The sequence below is a fragment of the Penicillium riverlandense genome, assembly GCF_028828495.1.
Source record: "Penicillium riverlandense strain IBT 135883 chromosome Unknown utg000007l_segment0_segment0, whole genome shotgun sequence".
In the NCBI taxonomy this organism is placed as follows: Eukaryota; Fungi; Ascomycota; class Eurotiomycetes; order Eurotiales; family Aspergillaceae; genus Penicillium; species Penicillium riverlandense.
The window spans coordinates 2,235,168-2,255,281 of NW_026643198.1; the positions used below are offsets into that span (position 1 = coordinate 2,235,168).

At 54.1% G+C, this 20,114-nt stretch overlaps 10 protein-coding genes across 10 annotated transcripts; 3 read left to right on the forward strand and 7 right to left on the reverse strand.

Moving 5' to 3' along the window:
- Window positions 1–324: 324 nt before the first annotated feature.
- On the reverse strand, window positions 325–1,519 carry N7474_008486 (J domain-containing protein; the record flags this gene model as incomplete). The annotated part of the gene is made up of 3 exons (XM_057199896.1): window positions 325–866; window positions 917–1,189; window positions 1,252–1,519. 3 exons carry the CDS (start codon window positions 1,517–1,519, stop codon window positions 325–327), a joined length of 1,083 nt encoding a protein of 360 aa, XP_057050597.1.
- A 369-nt stretch (window positions 1,520–1,888) lies between these two features.
- N7474_008487 (uncharacterized protein) lies at window positions 1,889–2,364 on the forward strand (the record flags this gene model as incomplete). Its single annotated transcript, XM_057199897.1, has 2 exons — window positions 1,889–1,949; window positions 2,027–2,364. 2 exons carry the CDS (start codon window positions 1,889–1,891, stop codon window positions 2,362–2,364), a joined length of 399 nt encoding a protein of 132 aa, XP_057050598.1.
- A 109-nt stretch (window positions 2,365–2,473) lies between these two features.
- Window positions 2,474–3,345, reverse strand: N7474_008488 (Cytidylyltransferase; the record flags this gene model as incomplete). Its single annotated transcript, XM_057199898.1, has 2 exons — window positions 2,474–2,779; window positions 2,854–3,345. The coding sequence occupies 2 exons, from the start codon at window positions 3,343–3,345 to the stop codon at window positions 2,474–2,476; spliced, it is 798 nt and encodes a 265-aa protein (XP_057050599.1).
- Window positions 3,346–4,391: 1,046 nt separating this feature from the next.
- On the forward strand, window positions 4,392–5,220 carry N7474_008489 (uncharacterized protein; the record flags this gene model as incomplete). Its single annotated transcript, XM_057199899.1, has 2 exons — window positions 4,392–4,829; window positions 4,894–5,220. The coding sequence occupies 2 exons, from the start codon at window positions 4,392–4,394 to the stop codon at window positions 5,218–5,220; spliced, it is 765 nt and encodes a 254-aa protein (XP_057050600.1).
- Window positions 5,221–6,153: 933 nt separating this feature from the next.
- On the reverse strand, window positions 6,154–7,512 carry N7474_008490 (uncharacterized protein; the record flags this gene model as incomplete). Its single annotated transcript, XM_057199900.1, has 1 exon — window positions 6,154–7,512. One exon carries the CDS (start codon window positions 7,510–7,512, stop codon window positions 6,154–6,156), a length of 1,359 nt encoding a protein of 452 aa, XP_057050601.1.
- Window positions 7,513–7,912: 400 nt separating this feature from the next.
- On the reverse strand, window positions 7,913–9,889 carry N7474_008491 (TCP11 family protein; the record flags this gene model as incomplete). Its single annotated transcript, XM_057199901.1, has 2 exons — window positions 7,913–8,938; window positions 8,990–9,889. The coding sequence occupies 2 exons, from the start codon at window positions 9,887–9,889 to the stop codon at window positions 7,913–7,915; spliced, it is 1,926 nt and encodes a 641-aa protein (XP_057050602.1).
- A 1,231-nt stretch (window positions 9,890–11,120) lies between these two features.
- cp9 (putative serine carboxypeptidase) lies at window positions 11,121–12,773 on the forward strand (the record flags this gene model as incomplete). Its single annotated transcript, XM_057199902.1, has 2 exons — window positions 11,121–11,349; window positions 11,404–12,773. 2 exons carry the CDS (start codon window positions 11,121–11,123, stop codon window positions 12,771–12,773), a joined length of 1,599 nt encoding a protein of 532 aa, XP_057050603.1.
- Window positions 12,774–12,980: 207 nt separating this feature from the next.
- Window positions 12,981–13,673, reverse strand: N7474_008493 (class I SAM-dependent methyltransferase; the record flags this gene model as incomplete). Its single annotated transcript, XM_057199903.1, has 1 exon — window positions 12,981–13,673. One exon carries the CDS (start codon window positions 13,671–13,673, stop codon window positions 12,981–12,983), a length of 693 nt encoding a protein of 230 aa, XP_057050604.1.
- A 1,811-nt stretch (window positions 13,674–15,484) lies between these two features.
- Window positions 15,485–18,647, reverse strand: N7474_008494 (uncharacterized protein; the record flags this gene model as incomplete). Its single annotated transcript, XM_057199904.1, has 5 exons — window positions 15,485–16,431; window positions 16,476–17,611; window positions 17,662–18,014; window positions 18,065–18,176; window positions 18,232–18,647. The coding sequence occupies 5 exons, from the start codon at window positions 18,645–18,647 to the stop codon at window positions 15,485–15,487; spliced, it is 2,964 nt and encodes a 987-aa protein (XP_057050605.1).
- A 514-nt stretch (window positions 18,648–19,161) lies between these two features.
- rsm25 (mitochondrial 37S ribosomal protein mS23) lies at window positions 19,162–19,997 on the reverse strand (the record flags this gene model as incomplete). Its single annotated transcript, XM_057199905.1, has 2 exons — window positions 19,162–19,513; window positions 19,567–19,997. 2 exons carry the CDS (start codon window positions 19,995–19,997, stop codon window positions 19,162–19,164), a joined length of 783 nt encoding a protein of 260 aa, XP_057050606.1.
- Window positions 19,998–20,114: the final 117 nt, after the last annotated feature.

Genomic DNA, 20,114 nt, shown 5'->3' on the forward strand with positions numbered 1-20,114 from the left:
CACAACCTCGGCATAGACCAACAGCAGAAAGTGGACTTCACTTATGCCCCAGCCCATCTACATCATTGAAGGACCATTCAGCATTAATGTATATATGCATTGCTTGATCAATTATTCCAATGCCTCGCGACTCAAGAGTCTACCAACACTGGGATGCATTCAAATCAAAAGGCACTGTACAGAGAAAAAAAGGAAAGAAAGAACAGAAAAGGAAAGAATCCCAAGACGCCTATCGTATCGTGCTATCAAGAAGGGCACCAAGTCCAGACAAGACAAGATGCCCTAGGAAAGGAAAGGAAAAGAAAAGACCGGACGGTGACCAGATCAATATCTCCCCTTCAGCTGCTCTAACCGGCGACAGCTCTTCAGCTCCATCGCCCTGGCCTCCTTCATCTTCTCGATATCAGGGAAGAACCAGCCCTGCGCCTCTTGCATCTTGCGGTCGCGCACCTGCACCTCGGTCTCGCATTCATAGCGCAGCGTAGTGACATAGTCGACTTCGACGCGCTGGTCCAGTTGACGGAATTTTCGGGCGCTGTAGTCCTCCACATCGACTGGGTTGACGTAATAATTGACGTTAAGTTTGGGAGTGGTGCGGTGCAGTGTGTGCGGCGGGACCGCGGCGTCGAAACGATAGGATGGCCCTGATGGAGTGGAGGAGCCAGTGAAGAGAGACGAGAGGAGCGGAAGGACGAAGAGAAGGAACAATGGGAGGAGTTGTCGGACGAAGGACCACGCATCAGGGGCTTGCTCGGACTGTCCTGCTGCTGCTGCTGCGCGCGGGCGTCGACGAGGCACCCCGCCACCAAACTGGTGAACGCGGAAGCCGGGGCCGCCGCCCATATTGAAGACGAACTGTGGGCCACCTGAATAGACATTAGATGGAGATCACCTTTTGTTGTGCGTCAAAACATACCAAATGGACTGAACCCGCCACCACCCATGCCTCCAAACCCAGCACCGTTGAAAAACCGGTTGAACAACTCCTCCGGCGAGATCTCTTCCTCGAATCCAGGACCACCCGCCGAGCGCGGGAATCCACCGCCACCACCACCAAACCCACTGAACGGCGATGCACCACTGGCCGCCGACGCGCCGGGGTTGAACCTGCTATCGGGATCGCCACCGAACTTGTCATACCGCGACTTCTTATCCGCGTCCGAGAGAATCTGGAACGCCCGCGAGACCACTACCAAAGTGTCAGAAAGAAAGACAGAAACAAAGAACAAGCTCAAGAAAAGGGCCACCCACTCTTAAACGCCTCATCCGCCCCGTCATACCCATTCTTATCCGGGTGCGTCAGGAGACTCTGTTTCCGATAGGCCTTTTTCACTTCGTTCTCTGTGGCCGACTTCTCGATAGAGAGGATCTCGTAGAATGCCGTCGGGGAACATTTGCGGATGCGGATGACGGCCGCCTTTTGCTCGGGTGTGTATTTGCGGTCCTGGTTGCCTTGTTTGTGGTCGCGCGATCGCGCGCCATCTTTGGCGTCGGAGCCGGATGCCGTGGCGGACGGCATGGTGATTTAGAGTCGGACCAAACGAGGGAGAATGACGGTGATGGGTGGATGAGGGAGATGTGGTCTTTTCCTTTTGGGTGGCGCGGGCCCGCGGAGGAAAGGGAGCGAATCCTGCAGTGATAGAGAGAGAGGTGGGCGGTGCAGTGTGAGAGACACTGTTGGCCGGCTTGGATTAATCCAGGGGTTGTTTTCTTTGATGTTGAGAGAGCGAATGTGGAAGGAATGAAGTGGCTGACGGGGTCGAAGTCCAGTCAGTCAGTTGGTTAGTTACGGGGGAAAAAGACGGAGGTATCGGCGGCGCCAAGACATCGCCTTCTTCCGCTACATCCATGATTATTGAACCACGAACTAGATCAACACCACCACATCATGCCCAACTCAGTTGAAGACGCAAAACAAACGCTGGTGCAGCGCTTCCGCGCATGGGGAGGTACTACATCCATCAATTTATTCCTTATCTCATCATTCATGGGAAATCCTGACTGAACTGACTGATTGACATCACAGAAAACTCCTTCCCCCCAACCCTCCTCGCCTCCCTCATTACCGCACAGCACATGCGTCCCTTCCAATTCTTCCCCATGCTCTTTCCGCCTGTCTTGCTATTCACAAGCTACGCCAACATCCAGGGCTTCAAGACCGACAGCGCGGGGATCAGCGCCGCGTGGTCGGGTCTATATCTGCTGCTCGCGGGCCGGCGGCGACAGCCGTTCATGCAGAGATGGGGTGCGAGGGGTATTGTGCGCGGCGCGACGATGGGATTGTGTTTGGTGAATATGGTGGGTGGGGGATTGGCGTATACCTTGGGGAAGAGGGAGGAGGAAGAGGATGGAGATCAGGCTTGAGCTGAAGTATGGTTCTCGGCCTATGTATGATAAGATCTGAGACAAGGGGAAAAGCCAAAAAGGGACCCGGAGTTCTTATTATGATGTACTATTATTTGCCTACCTCAATCTACGAATATGGCTGCTCATCCAGAACAAACTGCCTCGTCTGCTCCGGCACCAACCACTCCAGATCCCGAATCCTCCCTGCCTGCGCCGCCTCTCTTGCCTTGGTCGAGCTAACCGGTTGCTCACCGGCCGCCTTGCCCTCCACCAATTGAATGCGCTGCGCCCACTCGCGTTTCCCGCCCTCACCCTCCCGCTCACCTCTCGCCAACCCATCCACAAACCCGCGCTGCTCCTCCACCCCACCCCAATCATCATCCGGCCGCATGGTCACCCGTAGCCGATGCCGCGCGAACAGTGGCGCCAGTGGCTGCAGGGTATGGCCCGGGGGTAGTATTTGGGATTGAAGATGCGGATCAGGGTATCGTAGCCCGTGAGATGGACCTGTTCGAGCGGGGCGGGTGAGGAGTAGGCGTCCGACGCGTCGATGGTCGCGGCCTTGTCGACGAAGTAGGGATTCTTCGTCACGCCGATATCAATAACCGGCAGGCGAGCACGCTCAGCGAGCGCCGACAAGCCAGTCGTGGCTGGGCCTGGGTTCGCGGCAAGATGGGAGCGCAGATCATGCGCGAATAGCTCCATCATTGCGAGGCGGTCCTCGAAGGAGGCCGGCTTGGATGGTTTATCGGCATTCTGCGTGGCGAGGAGGAGGAGTAGCCGGGCACTGGTTGTTTCTTGGAGGGCCGTGCTGGCTATGTGGAGGTGGGCGAGCGTGGGTGGATTGAAGGAGGCGTCTAGTACGTATAGCGTGGCGGGTGGTGGGACGGGAGGACCCGATGGGATGGTGGCTAGCACATCAAAGTCCTTGGCGGAAGCGATAAAGCGCTTCAGGAGAGTGGCATAGCGGGCCTTGGAGGGGTGAAAGGAGGGGGACATCCTGAGGGTAGTTAATCAGTGGGAAGTGGTAAGTGGCTGGCCGATAAGATAGAGCCGGGGATCATCCGTGTGACCGCCTTCTTTTCTCAGGAAACCGCTTACTGCGTAGACGATTGGCATCCTAAAGAGGAGAGATTATCTACCCCTATAGGAATTTGTCTCTTATGTGTAGGGGACTTAGGATAGTACCAATTTGTTAGGATATCCCCTTCGGCGTGGAGTTGCTCATTACTACATACGGAATACAGGGATCTCGCATTTATCCAAGAAAGAGAGCACGGCAGACCTGTCCCACCGACAGGGCGGCCTAGACGCCACCGACCAGCCCGGATCATCCGTGCGACCCGCCACCAGGACGGCATTTTCTGAAGAGTGGGAACGTGCAATATACCGTCGAATGGCACGGGCGGCTGGTCGACCATGGCTGGTTTATGTGAAACGGGGACGGCCCAATCCAGGCGGGATGGTAGGGATAGGCAATTCTTTGGAAACAAGCGATGGAAGCTAATTTCTGAGGCCCCACTACGCTACTCTATCTGTGATGGAGGCAGAGCCTGCAACATTTTCCCTTTGGAGTGTCTATAGACAGGTACCCGACAGGGAGGGTGTCGGAGATTTAATGATTGTGTGTGTAGGAACAGCAGTGTCTGTATGCATGTAAACGGCTGCTGTACCAGGGACAGAAGAAGGCGGGAAATAAAGAGTCCCGTAGAATGGAAATGATGCGCGGGTCTGGCCGGTGCCTGACACAGTGGGGCAGGTAGGGGTACTTCTGTTGGCTATACACTGCCCATAGTGGACACAAGTACCATATAGATCCACCGCAATGTATAGCCGGGACTTAATATCGAAGGGTCTGTCCCGACTTCTTCTACCTACTTCAACCGGCCACTGCACCTTCGCTTCTGCTCTGTCTGTGTCAGAGAACTTCCTTTCTTTCTCCTTCTGCCATTCCTTCTTTTCTCTCTGCGAATCGACTTCGCAACCACCACACACTCTTTATTTTATCCATCCACTGACATTGACTGTCACTTTATTTCTTCACCATGCACTTCATCAACAAGGTCTCTGTCGCTCTGCTGGCCTCGCTGGCTGCCTCGGGTGAGGCTACCCATCAGGGTCTGCATGCCCGTCGCTTCAACCCCCGTGCTGTTAACGGCACTTCCTCGGTGCTGGTCACCCCGACTCCCCTGCACTCGTCCACCCCCTCCGTCTCGCCCTCGAGCAGCAGCGTGGTGGTGAGCTCCCGGGTCTCCACCCCTCTGGTCACCGGCAGCCATGGCTCCGGTGCTCAGCCCACTGGCTCGGGCGATGTCACCCTCACCTACACCCTGGGCACGGGTACCTCGACCAGCGTGGTGACTACCACCGTCCACCGCACCACTACGGACTACCACACCGTCACCGTCGAGCCTGTTCCCACCAGCTCCGATGCCTGCAACGGCGCTACTGTGACCGTGACCGAGACCGAGACCGTCACTGTGGTAAGTTGACTTTGGCTCCCCAGCAGCATCCATGTAAGACATCTTGTACTGACCTACTGTGTAGGGTGCTGGTCCCACTGACGCCCCCGGCGACAACGGCCACCACTGGGGTGAAGGCCACGACCACGGACACCACTGGGGCGAGGAACACCACCACCACCACGACCATGACGGCGAGGGCGAGGGCAACGGCGAGGGCTCGACTGTGACCAGCATCTCGACTGAGGTTCCCACCTCTACCCCGACCCCCTCGTTCTCCCGTCCCGCCCATGGCAACGGTACCCTTCCATCCTTCTCGCGTTCCAGCGTCGTGGCCTCGTCCACTGGCTTCGTGACCAGCAGCAGTGCCAAGGGCTCCTACCCCACTGGCTTCCGTCGCCGCTACGTCTAAGCTAGTTCGACGAATGTAGGAAATGAGACGAAAGATCTCACATCTCTCCGTCTCGCTACATACTAGCCCGTCTGTCTGTCTGTCCTTGATGCGAAAGTGAACTTTGACTGGATCTTTCTTGCGCCTGGGGCGCGGTGGTTATTGCCATTTTTCTCTTCTTGATGGTACAACCAGACCTTCTTGTTCGGCAATTTACATTTCAATTTTTCTCCATTTCTTCTTCTTGCGTGGTGATATCCTCTCTACTGGTGGGTGGATCGGTTTGCTGTCTCGACAATTTCCCACACCACATCTCATCGCACCTCGTCCACTCCAGCGAGAACCACCGACGCATTCAATTCTTCTTTTTCAATGGACCCTTGTCCCCTTTCGAGTCCCTTGGTCTCATCTCTTTTTCATCTTCTTTTTGACCTCGGAAAAAGTTCACGTATCAGCGATGGGTGTCCATGGAGGGTGGTCGACTCGCTTTTCGGATTACATTGTACAAAAAATTCGTCCTTATTCTCGTCTTTCAATCTATGTAGGTAGAAGTGAATACAGGACTTTAGATCTACTCTTTGTACTTGTAGACTAGCATTGATTTACCCTGTCGGTCACTCATTGGCTGTTAAGGTTAGGGTTGTGGTGGCTGAAGAGCTTGGCATCCTATTCAATACTTGCAAACGCCTCAAACAAGTCGAACATGATCATTGACCAATAATAATCCACTATATGCACATATTAACCTGTCTACATGCGAAGCAAACTGTAACGCGGACGAAAAATCAAGGTCGGTGCTGATCCTACGCAGGTGTCTAGGAAATTGTCCGACTTTTGATTGATTTGGCTGGTATCGAGACGATTATCATCTTCCGGCAATTAAGGCCTCAGTTTACAACTTACAATAGACATACTGTACAACCCCTGAGACACCTAGGTAATTACAGACCAAACTCACTCAAGAGCCCCCATTCCACTCCTCGCAATTCGCTCCCGCATATCTTGCCATTCAAGCCAAGTCACACCCTGCAACAGACAATCCGCCAGATCATCTAGTTTCCCAAGTGTGAGTGGCTGCTCATGCTCATCATTCTTCGAAGCTCGCGTTGTGGTCCTCTGCGTCTGCCCTTTCCACTTCCGCAGGTAGGCACCAGCAAGATTCTGTACGTCAGCCTGCTTCTCATCCAGTATGAACTTCTGCACTTCATCTCCTTCTCTGGCAGCAGCAACAGCTTTTGGTGCCGTTGCTGCGAATCCGGGTCTGGGGCTAGATGATGCAGCTAGTAACCACCGTCCCACGAGGTCAATCTTTGCCTTTTTCACCTCTCTCGCATTCATCTTTTGCTTCTGCTTCTCCTCAACCCCAATCCGAGTCCCGCCCTCAGAATCGGAATCAAGCCAGTACCTAACCACCCTCTTCGGCTCAACCCCTCTTACACAAACATCCGCAAACTCCCCACCGCGCTCCTGCCGCAACGCATGCAAGATAGCATACAACATCCCCTCAAACACACCAACCCGCAGCGTCCATTCCTGCACGGCGCTGCTCCCGCCGGAGCGGAAGCGCTGCCGCTCGATTAGGATGTGCGTTGGGCGGTAGGCTGATAGCAGGGTTGTGAGGAGGGTGTAGGCGTGCGAGGCATAGAGGGGTGGGGAGAAGGGGATTGCTATTGGGGTAGGGGGTTTTTGCTTTCGCTTTTTGGGGGGTGAGGCTGAGGTTGGGTCTTCTGGTGGTGGGCTGTCTTTTCCGAGAGCAGGTGTTGGAGATGGAGAGATTTGTTCTGAAGATGAAGAAGATGGCATGGATCTTCCTCCCAATTCCACGCTCTGCGCCAGATCTAGTCCTGCGAATTCCGAAACCGCAAGCCGGCGCCACGCTGTCAGTTCCGGCATGGCAGGAATAGCCCCAGAACCCTCCCCGCTGCGGGATTTCGGTATGCGCAGATGAGCGAAGGCCAAATTTTGAATCCCCATATCGATACTGAGGATACTCCACTGATCCCGTGGACTAGGATGGGAATGGGAATGGGAATGGGAAGTATTCCCAGTATTCCCTCCGGACACAGTAGCACCATTTCCATGTTGGGATGGCACCAGAGTACTTGCACTTGTACATGCAGACGTCTGCGAATTGTGAACGGGCAATTGCAGTTGCAGCTCCGCTTCAATCCTGCGGATCAGATCTCCTTTCGTGCCTGAGGACTGAATGCCCGTTGCGCGGGCGATGCGCTGCAGCTGAGCCGCTTTTAGGAATGTGAGCCATGAAGCCGGAGTGGCTGGTGCTATTGAGAAGAGAGTGGGGGTGAGACGCATTAGGGGGATGGGAAGATTAGTATGTGGAAAGACGGTGTTTGATTTACGGCAACAACGCGAGCGGAAGGGTGCACGGACCAGGGCCGCGTTCATCGGGGATAGTAGACCCCTTCGAGTATATATGAACAGGTGCATCTGTAGTACTCCTGGCAAGAAATTGCCTGGTTTCGATGGCATTGCAGTTCAGAAGAAAAATGTGATATGCCTGACTATCGGTACCTACACCTCTAAAAAGAATGCGCCGTCTATCGCCCCCAAAACATCCAAAACCAGACACTACTAGAAAATGAAATCAAAAAAAAAAAAAAAAAAAAGCCAGCCCGATGCCTCCCACCGTGTCCAAAACCCAAAGTAGACAATGCAAGCGCTGAAAAGCATCAATCACAGAAAACAAAATTAACTATAGTAAGCTCGAGCTCGGCGCGTCTTGCTCGGCGATCTCGTCGCGGAGATAGAGGAGCGGAGCCCAGACGCGCCAGTGTAGGATGCCCATGTGGGCGAGGCGCATGCCGACGCGCTCGATATCGTATTGTTGCGGAGATGTCGATGTCGATGTCGACGACGCAGCGGAGGATGAAGATGCGGACGTCGAAGAGGAAGAGGGAGTGGTCGAGGCTGGCAGTGATGATGGTGGTTGGGGGCTTATTCGCTGAGAGTCACAGATAGCCAAGGGCGATAGAGGCAGGTATCTGCGCGCCGAGGCCAGCGTCGCAGCCAGGATCTTGTCGCGCATGGCGTTCTGGAAATAGCGAAAGAGCTCCGACTCATTGGACAGGTGCCACTCCAGGGCCTCCTCGATAGGCCCAATGACCTCGTCGGCGACGACGGCGTCGAGACAGCAGGCCGCGCCCGCAAACCGGGCAATCTCCAGCGCGACAGAGCGCATATTCCGCAGCCAGCAGGGCCCGCCGCGGAGATCTGGGTCGTCGTCTGCGCTGGCGGTGCGTGCGCCGCCCGACCCGTCTTCCAGCAGGGACCAGATCCGCGAGCGGAAGGTGGAGTATGTCTCGGCCGGCGCGGAGAGATACCGCTTCTGCGTGTGCACGTACGACTCGAAGATGTACCAGGCCACGTCGAGGTTGATCAGATTCTGCACCGTCGAGCGCAGCTGCCACAGCCGGTCGGAGTCGAAGAGGAATGTCTCTGGAAAGGCTTCTGGCGCGTGGAATTGGAGCAGATGGCCGCTTATCCCGCGGAAGAGCGCTTCCAGCGGTTTGAAGCCATTTCCTGTCTCAGCCTCGGTGGAAGGACTCTTTTGTTCGTCTTCGTGCCGGGCTGCTTCCCGTGCGGCGAGGTACCAGAGTCGTGCGGATTCGACCTGGAATGTGCCGTTGCTGGTTTTGCCTTGGAAATACTCCTGCAGAAAGGGCACTGTATCTTCGATGAGTAGGACCCGAAATGCGCGGATCTGGTGGTTGGCCACGTCCTGTAACATGAGTCAATTGAGAATTCTCGGCTCCGTATGCAACAATCTTACCAGCTTCATTGCCTCCAAAATGGCGAATAGCGTCTGCAAGCCATCGACGATCTTATGTGGATCTTGCGATTGCGATCCTTCGGTGATCTGCTCGACCATGCAGTCCGCCCACTCGTCGCGCATCGGTGCGCAATGTGTCTTGAAGAGAGCAGCCAGCCACGTCGCCAGCGCCACCATATCCAACACTCCCTTCCGGATCTGCTGCATCAGAAGCGGTACTTCGAGATTTTGCGTGACGCTGGCATGGTCCTCTCCGGGGACCAAGGTCTTGATGACATCCTGCAAAGTCTCGAACATGGTTGGCAGCCGAGGCTCGAATGTCTTGCGCGTGCCGTCGGTCCGCTCTTCGAGGATAGCGTCGGTGTTGGCAGCGCAGAAGGAATAGATGGCGATCTCGGCGGCCATGGCATCCCAGTAGTCGGCGGCCTCTTTCCGCTTGCGTTTGCCCTTCTCGCCCTCCAAATCCGGCTTGAAGTGCAGGTCGCGGTCGAAGTTGGCGTCCATGCGCAGATTGATGTTGCTCATGATGCATGGCAGATCGAGCTCGCTTAGCGTCTTCTTCGTCACCGGCGGCTGTCGTTTCGCCTTACCCAGTAGTCGCACGTTGCGTGAGGATAGCCCCAGCGCTTGTGGGATGGTCATAGCTTCTGGCGAGGGCTTGGAGGGCTCTTGGGGCGCTCGTGGCGCAGCGACCGAGGCGGATGCATGGCGGGATGCTCTGGGGGGATGTAAGAAGGTCGGCTGCTGGCGACGGCGCAGCGGTTGCAAGTTGGACGGAGTGTCATGATGGCTGTGTGAGTCGGATCTCTCTTTCGAACGGCCGCTGCCGGCTCCGTAAGCGTCCAAAGGCCCTTCACCCTCCTCCTGCTTGCGCGCCTCTTTGGTGCCCTGAAGATCCATCGCTGGCTCTCCGGACTCTAGGATGTAGTGTCAGACGAGGGTGTTTCAGCGATACTCAACCATCACCCCTTACCACTAAGGACGTAGTGTCTAACTGCTGTTGAATTAAGCACCCTCTCAATGCATGCAACTTACTTGGCTGTGTTGAACGAACGCCTGTTTGCCTGAGGCAGGCAGGCAGCCACTCGATGGGTGAGGCGTGCGATCTGCACTCGACGGTCGCCTCGTGTTGATTGATGGGAACTTCAAAATTCAAGAAAAAGGAAAGACAAAGCACAAACAGCTCAAGTAGCTGGACGGGGTCGCGCAGGGACGGGAAGCAAACAATGACCAGAGCCACCCAGAGGAACGATTGACTCGCGGAAAAAAGAAGAAAAAGAGAGAAAAAATAAAAGTTCAAAAAGTGACGGGGATGAGGGGGCCGACTGATATAGGATCTCAGGGACGTTTTCAACATGACGGGAGCAACATCGGCTCATCAGAGTGAGGCTGCCCGGATTCGGGGGGACGCAAGCAGAGAGCACATTCCAGCTGCTGCTGCTACCCGATCGATGAACAGAACAACACTAGTTCGTGCAAATGGTACGAACAGGGGAAAAAGGAGTGGACACCGCTATTTTGTGATCGATGATGAATTGAGTTGGGTGATCCAGGAGGTGGTCCATCCCCATCCAAGGGGGTGATAGATCGAGCGACGCCTCACTTTAGCAGTGGCCCACTGGCACAACCCACGCGAGGACTCGCCTCACCCAGATCATTGCGCGGGGAACCGCCAGCAGTGACGATGCGGTCTGTTTGGCGATCTGTCTAGCCTGTCGGGATCGACTCTAGACTTGGCCAGGCTCGGGTTTGTTCTGGTTGTACACATCCAAAAGGGGTTCCAGTTAGGGCAGCGGATGGATGCCTGATTGATGCCTGAGAACGCGGGCATGAAGACCCTCCTTAATAACTAGTTGGGGCCAATATTGATAATTCGAGGAGGCCGAGATGGAGTCAGTTGATGATCGAAACTGTTTTGCTCTGTTCAGTTTCCATTCCTAAATAAAATATCGCCGTTACCTCAAGAGGAACCACCCATCCTTATTGACACCAGAATCCGGACATCCACTCGCCCTGAATAAGCACTTCGCCCGCACCGTCAAAATGGCCGTCCAAAAGGACAGAAGAAAGAATTGCTTGAATTCAGTTCATCATATCGACAGATACGCTGGTCATCCAGATCGTCCCAACCATGGACATCGCCGTGATGCTGTACGTCCTCCAAGTACTCTGGACAGTCGGAGGAGGACTATTCTCGCGATCAAAGACCGCCCAGTTTGAAGTCCACGCTTTGCCAAACAGTCCCTCTCTACCCACCAGCTGGGCTGGTCAATTACCAGTCCCAGGCACGAAGGATGGCAATGCGCTCTTTTTCTGGCTGTTCCATACAGAAGACCCCGCTTACGACGACAATCTGATCAGTGAGTTCTGCCCCAAGAAAAGACATGAAAGTACAAAGTACACTAATGATGCAGTTTGGTTTAATGGCGGGCCGGGGTGTTCATCCTTGATAGGACTAGCCAACGGCAATGGGCCGATCTCCTTCGTCGGCAACTCAACCCAACTGAAGCGGAACCCTTATTCATGGACACGGCTCGGTCATGTCCTGTACGTGGACCAGCCCGTGGGGACAGGCTTTTCGACTGCGAGCATCCCTTACCCCGTGCGCGACAACGAGCGCACGACGGCGGATTTTGCGCGGTGGCTGCATTCGTTCTTCGCGTACTTTCCGCATCTTCAATCAAAGCAAATCCACCTCATCGGCGAGTCTTATGCGGGCATCTACATACCTTACTTCGCAACCGCGCTTGTAGAAGGAGAATATGCGCTCCCGCCTCATCTCCGCTCAATGTCCCTCGGCGATGGGTCCTGGGGCAATGCGGCCGCCATGTCATCGGTAGCAATGGGGGCATATATGCGTTCACAGAACACTCTCCTCCAGATCCCGCAAGATGTTATGAGGATTTTTACAGACGCAGATCAAACATGCGGGTTTGATGACGTGCTAGCAGAAGCAGCCGTCTATCCTCCCAAGGGCAAGATTCATATCCCCGGTAACCCGGAGAACTTCAATTATCGTCGCCAACAACGGGAGCAGCGGTATGAAAGGACGCCAGCCTTAGATGGCGAATGCGACATCCAGCCCTCCACTGCAGCCGAGGTTTACACCTCTATCTTCAACTCGACCTGCTACGGGCCATGCGCCACCTTCTCCACAGCAGTGGACTACCTCCTAGCCAGGGACACAGACAAACAAGCCTGTTTCGACGTCTACGACATCCGCCACGACTGCAACACCGTCGACCCACTGCATCTTCTAGAAGCATACTTCAGCCGCGCGGATGTACAAGCCGCCCTCCACGTCGAGAACAGCGGCACATACAGTCCCTGTAACCCAACCATCCTAAGCACCCTCCTCGAAGCGCCCTCACCAATTCCACCGGACTACCATCTCCTCCCAACCCTGGTAACAAAATACAATATCTCTCTTCACCTTTATTCGGGGGAATGGGATATGCTGATCAATCACGTCGGCGCGGAACTCTCCATCCAGAACATGACATGGCGCGGTGCGCAGGGTTTCTCGCAGAACCCGTCTCGACTGTTTTATGGAGATGATGCTGCGCCGTCGTCATCTTCTTCTGCTACGGCGAGATCACCGAAGGCGACTTTCTCCAAAACTGTTAGAACCGAGGCCTTGGGAGACGTGGCGGGAACGTGGGCAGCTGAGCGAGGAGTGTCGTATCATCTCTTTCGGGGGGCAGGGCATAGTGTCTTTGCCAATAAGCCGCGAGAGATGTTTGCTTATGTGCGAGATGTGGTGATTCAAGGGAAGGCAGGTTGAACTTGAGGATGCTTGAGAGGGTCAATGGAGGCGATGCGCATTTGTGAATATTGCAATAGTTGCTGATGGTGATGAGGTTTAAAGTAGTACAGAATTGTGCCAAATTATGGACCACGGAAACAAGAAGCCGCTTTCTGCCTCCAGTGAATGATTCGAGTAGCAGTTAGCGGGCAGTATCGTATGTGCTAATTACAATCCATGTATCCTTCAGACTGCCTTCTTAGCCAAGACCCAATGAAATGGGACTTCGCGAGAAACCCCATTCTCTTCTTCAATGTCAGTTTTCACCTCATCAATCACCATCTCAAACCCAATATCACGAAGAATTGCTCTCGTTTTGTCTTCGCCCCATCCACTCCAATACATCCCGCCCTTCGTACTACCCAACCACGACTGAACAGAGGAGCCTTCAAAATCCTGCGCAGCAAAGTTGGCCAGGAAATACCCTCCAGGTTTCAGCCATCCGTAAATGCGATGCAGCATAGTAGTCTGCTCATCGCGTGGAAGATGGATAATGGAATACATAGCCAACACGGCGTCGAAGTGCTCTTTATCGAAAGTCAAGTCCATCATGTCGCCTTGGATAAGCCTCACTGACTCCGGGAGCCGCTGCTTTGCCAATGCAATCTGTGCCGCGGAGATGTCGTTCGCGGTTACACTGGTGTTTTCTCGGGAGGCTAGGAGCTCGGTAACTGGTACGCCGGCGCCGCAGCCTAGTTCGAGGATATTCATTCCGGTTGCCTCTTCATTAGGATGGCTGTGATGTTTTAACATGGCTTCGACATATGAAAGCCGTACACCGTGGGTGGATTCCGTCCAGGTTAAATATGTCGGCGCCATATCGTCGTAGGCCAGTCTTATGTCGTCTTTGACTTTGAGGGTATTGTTTGGCTCGGCCATGTTGATAGAGTGGATCTGGAGTTGGGGGTTTACCCTCTGACTGATGGCAATGTATTCAGAAGAAACACTGGGGTTCGAAAGGATGGGCTGGGGTGAGTCGGTCCTAGGATAAGAAATAATTAGTTATTTCCGGTAGTAGGAAAGTCCCTCTTAACCGAAGATTTTATAAGATGACTCATTTGGGACCCCCGGTTGTACAAGCGAGAGTAACCAAAGCTGTTTTAGCATTGTTTCAAAGTGGTATTCAAAATCAGTTTTCCCTCTAACCTAAGCTATTCTCCCTCTCGTTCTAACCGAAGGCCCCACCTCGAATGAAACCACGCAAGTGACAGTAAACACTCCTGCATTCTGATAGGATGTCGCGGATTGATCTGGAAGACCGCCCTTAATGTGGCTTGAAATTGACCCGGCATCCTTTACTTGACGTCCGGTCCTAACACTCATATTTTCTTGGGTCGGGTGTCTTGCGTCCTGCGTTTGTGAAGTGGGCAAGCGGGACAGGGGGCAGAGGTGTTGGCCTGACCACCGGGAGCATCGTTTGCTATGACCGAAAGCGAAGACACAGTCGACTCGATTGGAAAGCTCCCCAATCCGGGGGTTGGATTTTTAAATTGTAAACAGGGGCCTATGTATGCAGCGACAGAATGGCCCCGGCGGTGGGTACAGGGTGACTGGGATCCCAAAGCCCCAAGAGGTCCAGGAGACTCAGACAGACAGCGAAGTATGCGCCAAGGAGACGACCACACACACTGCTGGCTACATACCGATGAACATCCGTACCACCTCCCTATTATACACGTAGTTAGAAGTAGAGTATTTCGGAACTTCCCAGGAATAGAAAGAGGCAGGTGGGATCTGAAGTACTTTACCAAGGTAAACCTGACTTTGGATAGGACTCTATCTTGGGCATTTGTTCCTTCCAAAAATGAATATCTTTTGTTAGAAATAATCATCAAGAACAAGGGGAAGGTGAAATAAAGGATGGGCAATATAGTATGGCTTCGGACGATGTCGACAGATTTATCTCCATCACAAAATTAGATAAAAATGACTAGGCAGAATAGTCATGAATCCAGAGAGTAGGGTTTCTTCATTGGCCAACATGTGTCTTCCTTTGGGGTAGTTTGTTTGGGGCAGATATTATGTGCACATACCAATCATAGGGCTGTCTACTTCTCATACTCTAGCAACGACCGTAATCGATTCACAAGAAAAAGTAATAATTATCATTCCTTGAGCTACACATCTACATAATTCGCTATTTATACTAATTCTTGCTAGGGATACTGTGCGCACTAACTGCAATCATTGCGTGTCTGAGAGTGTGGCCGGGTGAAGGATATACTTGCTAACCACAAATCAACTATGAAACATAAAGAGTAAGAATGATATCTAACACATTCGGAATTTATCAAGTGTTATCAACATGATAGAATATGATCCCTGTCGTTGTCAAAAGGGTTCATCATGAGTCATGCATCAGGGGCAGATCACAAAAGCGGGCCAAGACTTGCCTAGGTGACTTGAGATCAAGAGAGACCACACTGTAAACAAAGAGGCTAGTCAAGACGCGGTTACGTAGAAATGAGAAGTGTCCATATCCATAGATACTATATGATGACACAAATACAAAGGTTGCCTTTGTCCCTCTCCGGAAAAGCCACAAAACGCCCACTAGTCTGAGAGCTACAAGCAGCTGGATAGGTAAATAGTACATGTCCATGACCATGATCAAAAACAAAAGGCGGAAAAATGGGAAGACAGCGCTGGAGATCATCATTCATAGAAAAAAGCCTGGAGCAAAAGCTAGATCACCGACGACTAAAGTACGGCGCCTGATGCCCCATCGAGAGTAAGGAGTCCGCGCGCTGGAAAACGTCTCCTTCAAAGAACTTGTCACTGTACGCACTGGCCGGTGTGGAGGGCACAGTAGCCTGCGCGGCCGGGCCGAGTGCTGCACTGAGCGGTGTAGCGGGGACGGTGACAGACTGCGGGGACAGGCTGGCACTGAGCTGGAAGGCGTTCGGGTGAGAGATGGCGGAGGTGGAGGACGAGGTTTGGTGTTGGGAGTGCGTTGTCTGCAGGGGCGGGCCGTACAACGTGCTTGCGCCTTGGGTGGATGCCATGTCGGCGAGGTAGGACCACGGAGAAGCCTCGATCAAGCGGCCGGCTTCCCGACTGGCTTTTTGGACGGGGCGCAAGATGATGATGATATCGCCTGGGAGGAGTTGCATGCTTCTCACTTCGCGCATGTCTGTCACGAGTTCCACAAATGACTGCATGAATGTCTTGCAGAGCTGCCAGAATTCGCGTTGATTGCGTAGTCCGCCACCTGGTTCTTTGACTTTCATCGTGGAAAGGCGGATGCCTAGTGCCTCCGATACTTCGAGGCAGAATCTACATCGGCGAATAAGGTTGTTCCAGACAATCTGTATTCCCTCGGACTCGCGTGATTGTTCTGCCACCTCAAGGCATCGGGAAAATTGCCGGCGTGCGAGAGGCAATGCTTGCAGGGCAGCCGTGTATGCGGATGTGAGTTGGTGGAAGATCTTTTCGAAGATCCGTTCCTCTTCGATCTCGTCTAATCCGGTCAAGGGGTTGATACGAGGCATGGCGGTGGTGGAAATAGGAGGGAAGGTTTCCCCAGAGCGGGGTGTTGCCATTGAAGACGGCACAGAGGTGTTGACCAAGTTCGATCGGCTGCTGGAACGACTGCGGCCATAGTTGAAGGAAGAGGATGATGTAAAGCTAGGCGACCCTGAGGCAATCTGGCTGCTTGCAGTCAACGGCATGGGTACGGACGCGGGGGCTGGGGATGTCGGATTGTGGTATCACTTCGGAGGCGCCGAGTTGGCGGGGTTTGGTCCCGTGTTGGAGTGACCATGGGGCCCTGGAACCGGTCCGTGGCCGGTGTCTCCTTAATCACCGAACGTCCTTCGCGTTTTGTGGGGGAGAGAGGCTTGTTAACAGATCGGAGTGGGACGTTTAGACTGGCACAGGCGTTTCGTAGCTCCACGAGACTGCCATACATCATCAACATCAGCGATCGTACATATCGCCCGTCACCATTAGCAACAATCTTGGCCGCTGTATGGCGCAGCTGTGTGCCAACATGAGTGTAAGCCCTGATGCAGGTCTCGCATTCACTCTTCACGGTCTCTGTAACTGACGATGAAGAGTCCGGATCCTCGGTCAACAAGGTTTCGGCGCCCTCGAGAGCCTCATTGAGCCGATCCACATGTGTGGAAGCATTGTAGAAAACGATTTCCAGGCTGTGTCGTCGTGTATCGTCGCGCTTGATCACGTTTATCAGCGTGGAAATATGGGAGTGGACCTGGAAAAGTGCAAACAGGATCCCTTTGGCGCACTTGATGATCGGTTCATCAGGTCCTCGCTCGCCCTTGTGCTCAGGAAGACTAGACATCCGATTGACCCATCCGTCCCGGAGACGCCTGCGTTCTCCTCTTGGGCTACCAGGGCTTGAAGAACCACTGCCGTTGGCAGGTGCCGGACCGGCCGGGCGTGCTCGAAGAACGGATCCATGACTGAGACCTCGCAGGTGGCTGTTTTGATAGCTCCCTCGACGCGTTTCGTCCAAGGTGCCGAGATCGGTATTCTTGCGAGTAATGACCCCCATGCGTTTGTTCCGGGCCGCAAAGGATGCTTGGATGATGCCTTCGCTGTTGCTGCGGTTACGCTCAGCGGCAGTGTGTGGAGTAACGCCAGGGCGCTGAAGACCAGCCATTTGGTAGGTAGCACCTGGCTGTCCCGACGCCATGCGATTGTGGGATTTGACGGGGATGGGCGGCGGAGGCCGCGACAGTGACGGTGATCTGGAGGACGCTGCCGAGTTGTCCCCAGTGCTTGGAATCACGGGGAAACGACTACTCAGCTTCCGTTTGACTGGCTGAGGTTTCGGGGGATCGAACGTCCCATCACTGGATTATTTGTAAGTCTATCATATATTCGCATGTCTTGTAGCACATACCTCGTGTCATTGCCGCCCTCTGGCTCTGGCGTATTTGCTTGCTGGCGAACCTTGAGGAATCTCTTCAAATCGGCAGTCACCGCCACCTCCTTCTCATTGTCTGTCATTGCAGAGCTGGCCATGTCATTTTCAGAGTCCTCCAAGGTACGCCGCAGGGGGTATTGTAATGGATTGCCGGCGACCTTGAGAATCTGAAGTTTATTCATATCGGAAAGACCGGGTGGTAGATCGTCCAGGCGATTCTGCATGATAGACAGCACCCGCAGCGAGGACAGTTTCTTGATTTCATCAGGTAGGGTAGTGATTTTGTTTCGACTGAGATCGAGAATCTCCAGAAGCGGCAACTTGTAGACCTAGTGAAGGGTCAGCAACGACCGGTAACGTAAAGGGAGATACTGCATACTCCTTTGGGGAATTCACGGAAACTATTGGCTCTGATGTTGAGGTATCGGAGATGAGAGCACTCGGCGAAGCGATACGGAATGTGGAAGAGGTGGTTGTTGGACAAGGAAATCCTGGTTGCGTTAATTAGCATCATTCTCTTGTCCAAGACTTCAGGCGAAGAGTCACCTTTCCACTTCATCTTTGATTATATCCACCACAGGCTCTGGGATTCGTACGATGCGAGAATGCCCCAGATCGATGGTCAGCTTCGGCTTGACCACCTGGCTAACAGCCTCGCTTCCGGCCAACGAGCGTTTGGTATCCTGGATTCCCGTTTCTACCGTGCGCCGCACAAGATCAATGGTCTCGTCGGGGCTGAGCAGCCTAGATGCGGCCGGTCTGCTACTGCCGCCATGGGTTTCGCTCATTGCTGTACCGGGCCTGCTCCCGTCGTCGTCGAGACCAGGGGAAACATCGTCGCTCGACAGGCGAGGCGGCACCTGCGCCTCCAGCCCTTTTTCTGTATCATCTTCGTCAGCCTCGCCGCGAAACGAGCGTGGCCCGCGTATGGTGTCCTCCGGTCGGATCATCGCGGCGATCATGCTCGGGAGCCGCCCAGGCGTTACTGATCAGCCACGCGCCCAGCGTGGGCGTTCCTTCGGTCCTGTTCACAGCAGGACAGATGACAGGAAGTTTGCGAGAACGTGAACTGTTACCCGGTTAGGACAGGGCGCGCGCACTGACACGGGGCATGGCTGGTGTGAGTCGCAGTCGCGCAGGTCCGGGGTGGTTGGGCGTGAGAGAGTCTGTGGGGGAATGAAACACCGTCCAGGAGATGGGTCGGGGTCGGTCGGTCGATCACAAGAACGAGAAGGATTCGTTCAGTCCGGTTTGGGGCAACACAAGTGGGCAGCACAGGCAAATTAAGAGTAATGGGGCAGGCGAGTTGGAGATCGGGCAAGCAGGACGTTGTTATCGATGAGACATGCCCGATAAGCCAAGCGGTGAGGCTAACAATTTAACGATGTCAACTACGCTTACTGTTATGGATTTGTCCAACCGGGGGAATTGTTTGGATGAAAGCAAGTATAATAATGTACATTGGCCTGCCAACCTCTATGCTGCCGCCGCTGGTGCCTCTTCTTCGGGCTCTTCTAGCGACACCGCTTGCTCCTCCATGATCTCTGGCGCTCCCGACAGAGCCGCCTTGCGCTGCTCGATGATCTGGGCTTCTCGTTGCGCCCACTTCTTCCACCGCTCGAACTGCTGGTTCTCCCCCTCCATTCCCATATCCAAGTGTCGCGGCCCAAAGATTGCGCCTGTGGCCTCGGCCTCCTCAGCAGCAACCCGCCGCTCAATGTCCTCCTTCAAGCGAAGTCGATAGAATTCTTGGCGGGCTTGATCATAGGCCTCGCTCTTAGTCATGTTTGGAACGGTGTTGAGGAGGTAGAGCTGCCGTTGGACAACACTAGTAGTTGATGTCAGTTCTGGGTCGTAGATAGAACAACAAGAGAAACATACCTTTCGCCATCCAATCGCTTTCCGGGCTGCTGGATCCGGCTCCAGTCATAGTTCTCAAAGTCTTTGCCAGTGCTTTCGAGGAGTACACGAGGCCGGGCAAGTTCCCACGGGTGGTCGCGGAAGAATTCTCTTCGAAGTTGATCCTCCTCGTACTTGATTTCCACGGGCTGGAAAAGACGGCTGGCCTTCTTCGGCTTGATGCGCTTCTCCTGGACTTCAAAGACGACTTGCGGTTTTGAGGACCCCTCGACGGTCTTCAGGCGCTGCCGAACGAGTTGATGTTGAAATGGTCGGGTGCGAGTAATCGTTTCGGCAGGAGGAATCTCGCTGACCGCATCGACCCATTGGGGCAGCTTGCTGGTCTTGCCGCTGGCGAATTGGCTGAGCGCCGTCTGCCGCACGCGCAGGGCTGTGAAGTTGTACTTGCCCATGGACGGCAGAAGGAGCCGACGGCGGCGTAAATTGCAAACGGTATAAAAGACACAGAGTCCGAGGACAATGTCAGCGGGCGTAAAAACTGAGCGACCGGGCGACTCGAGTAGTTAGTT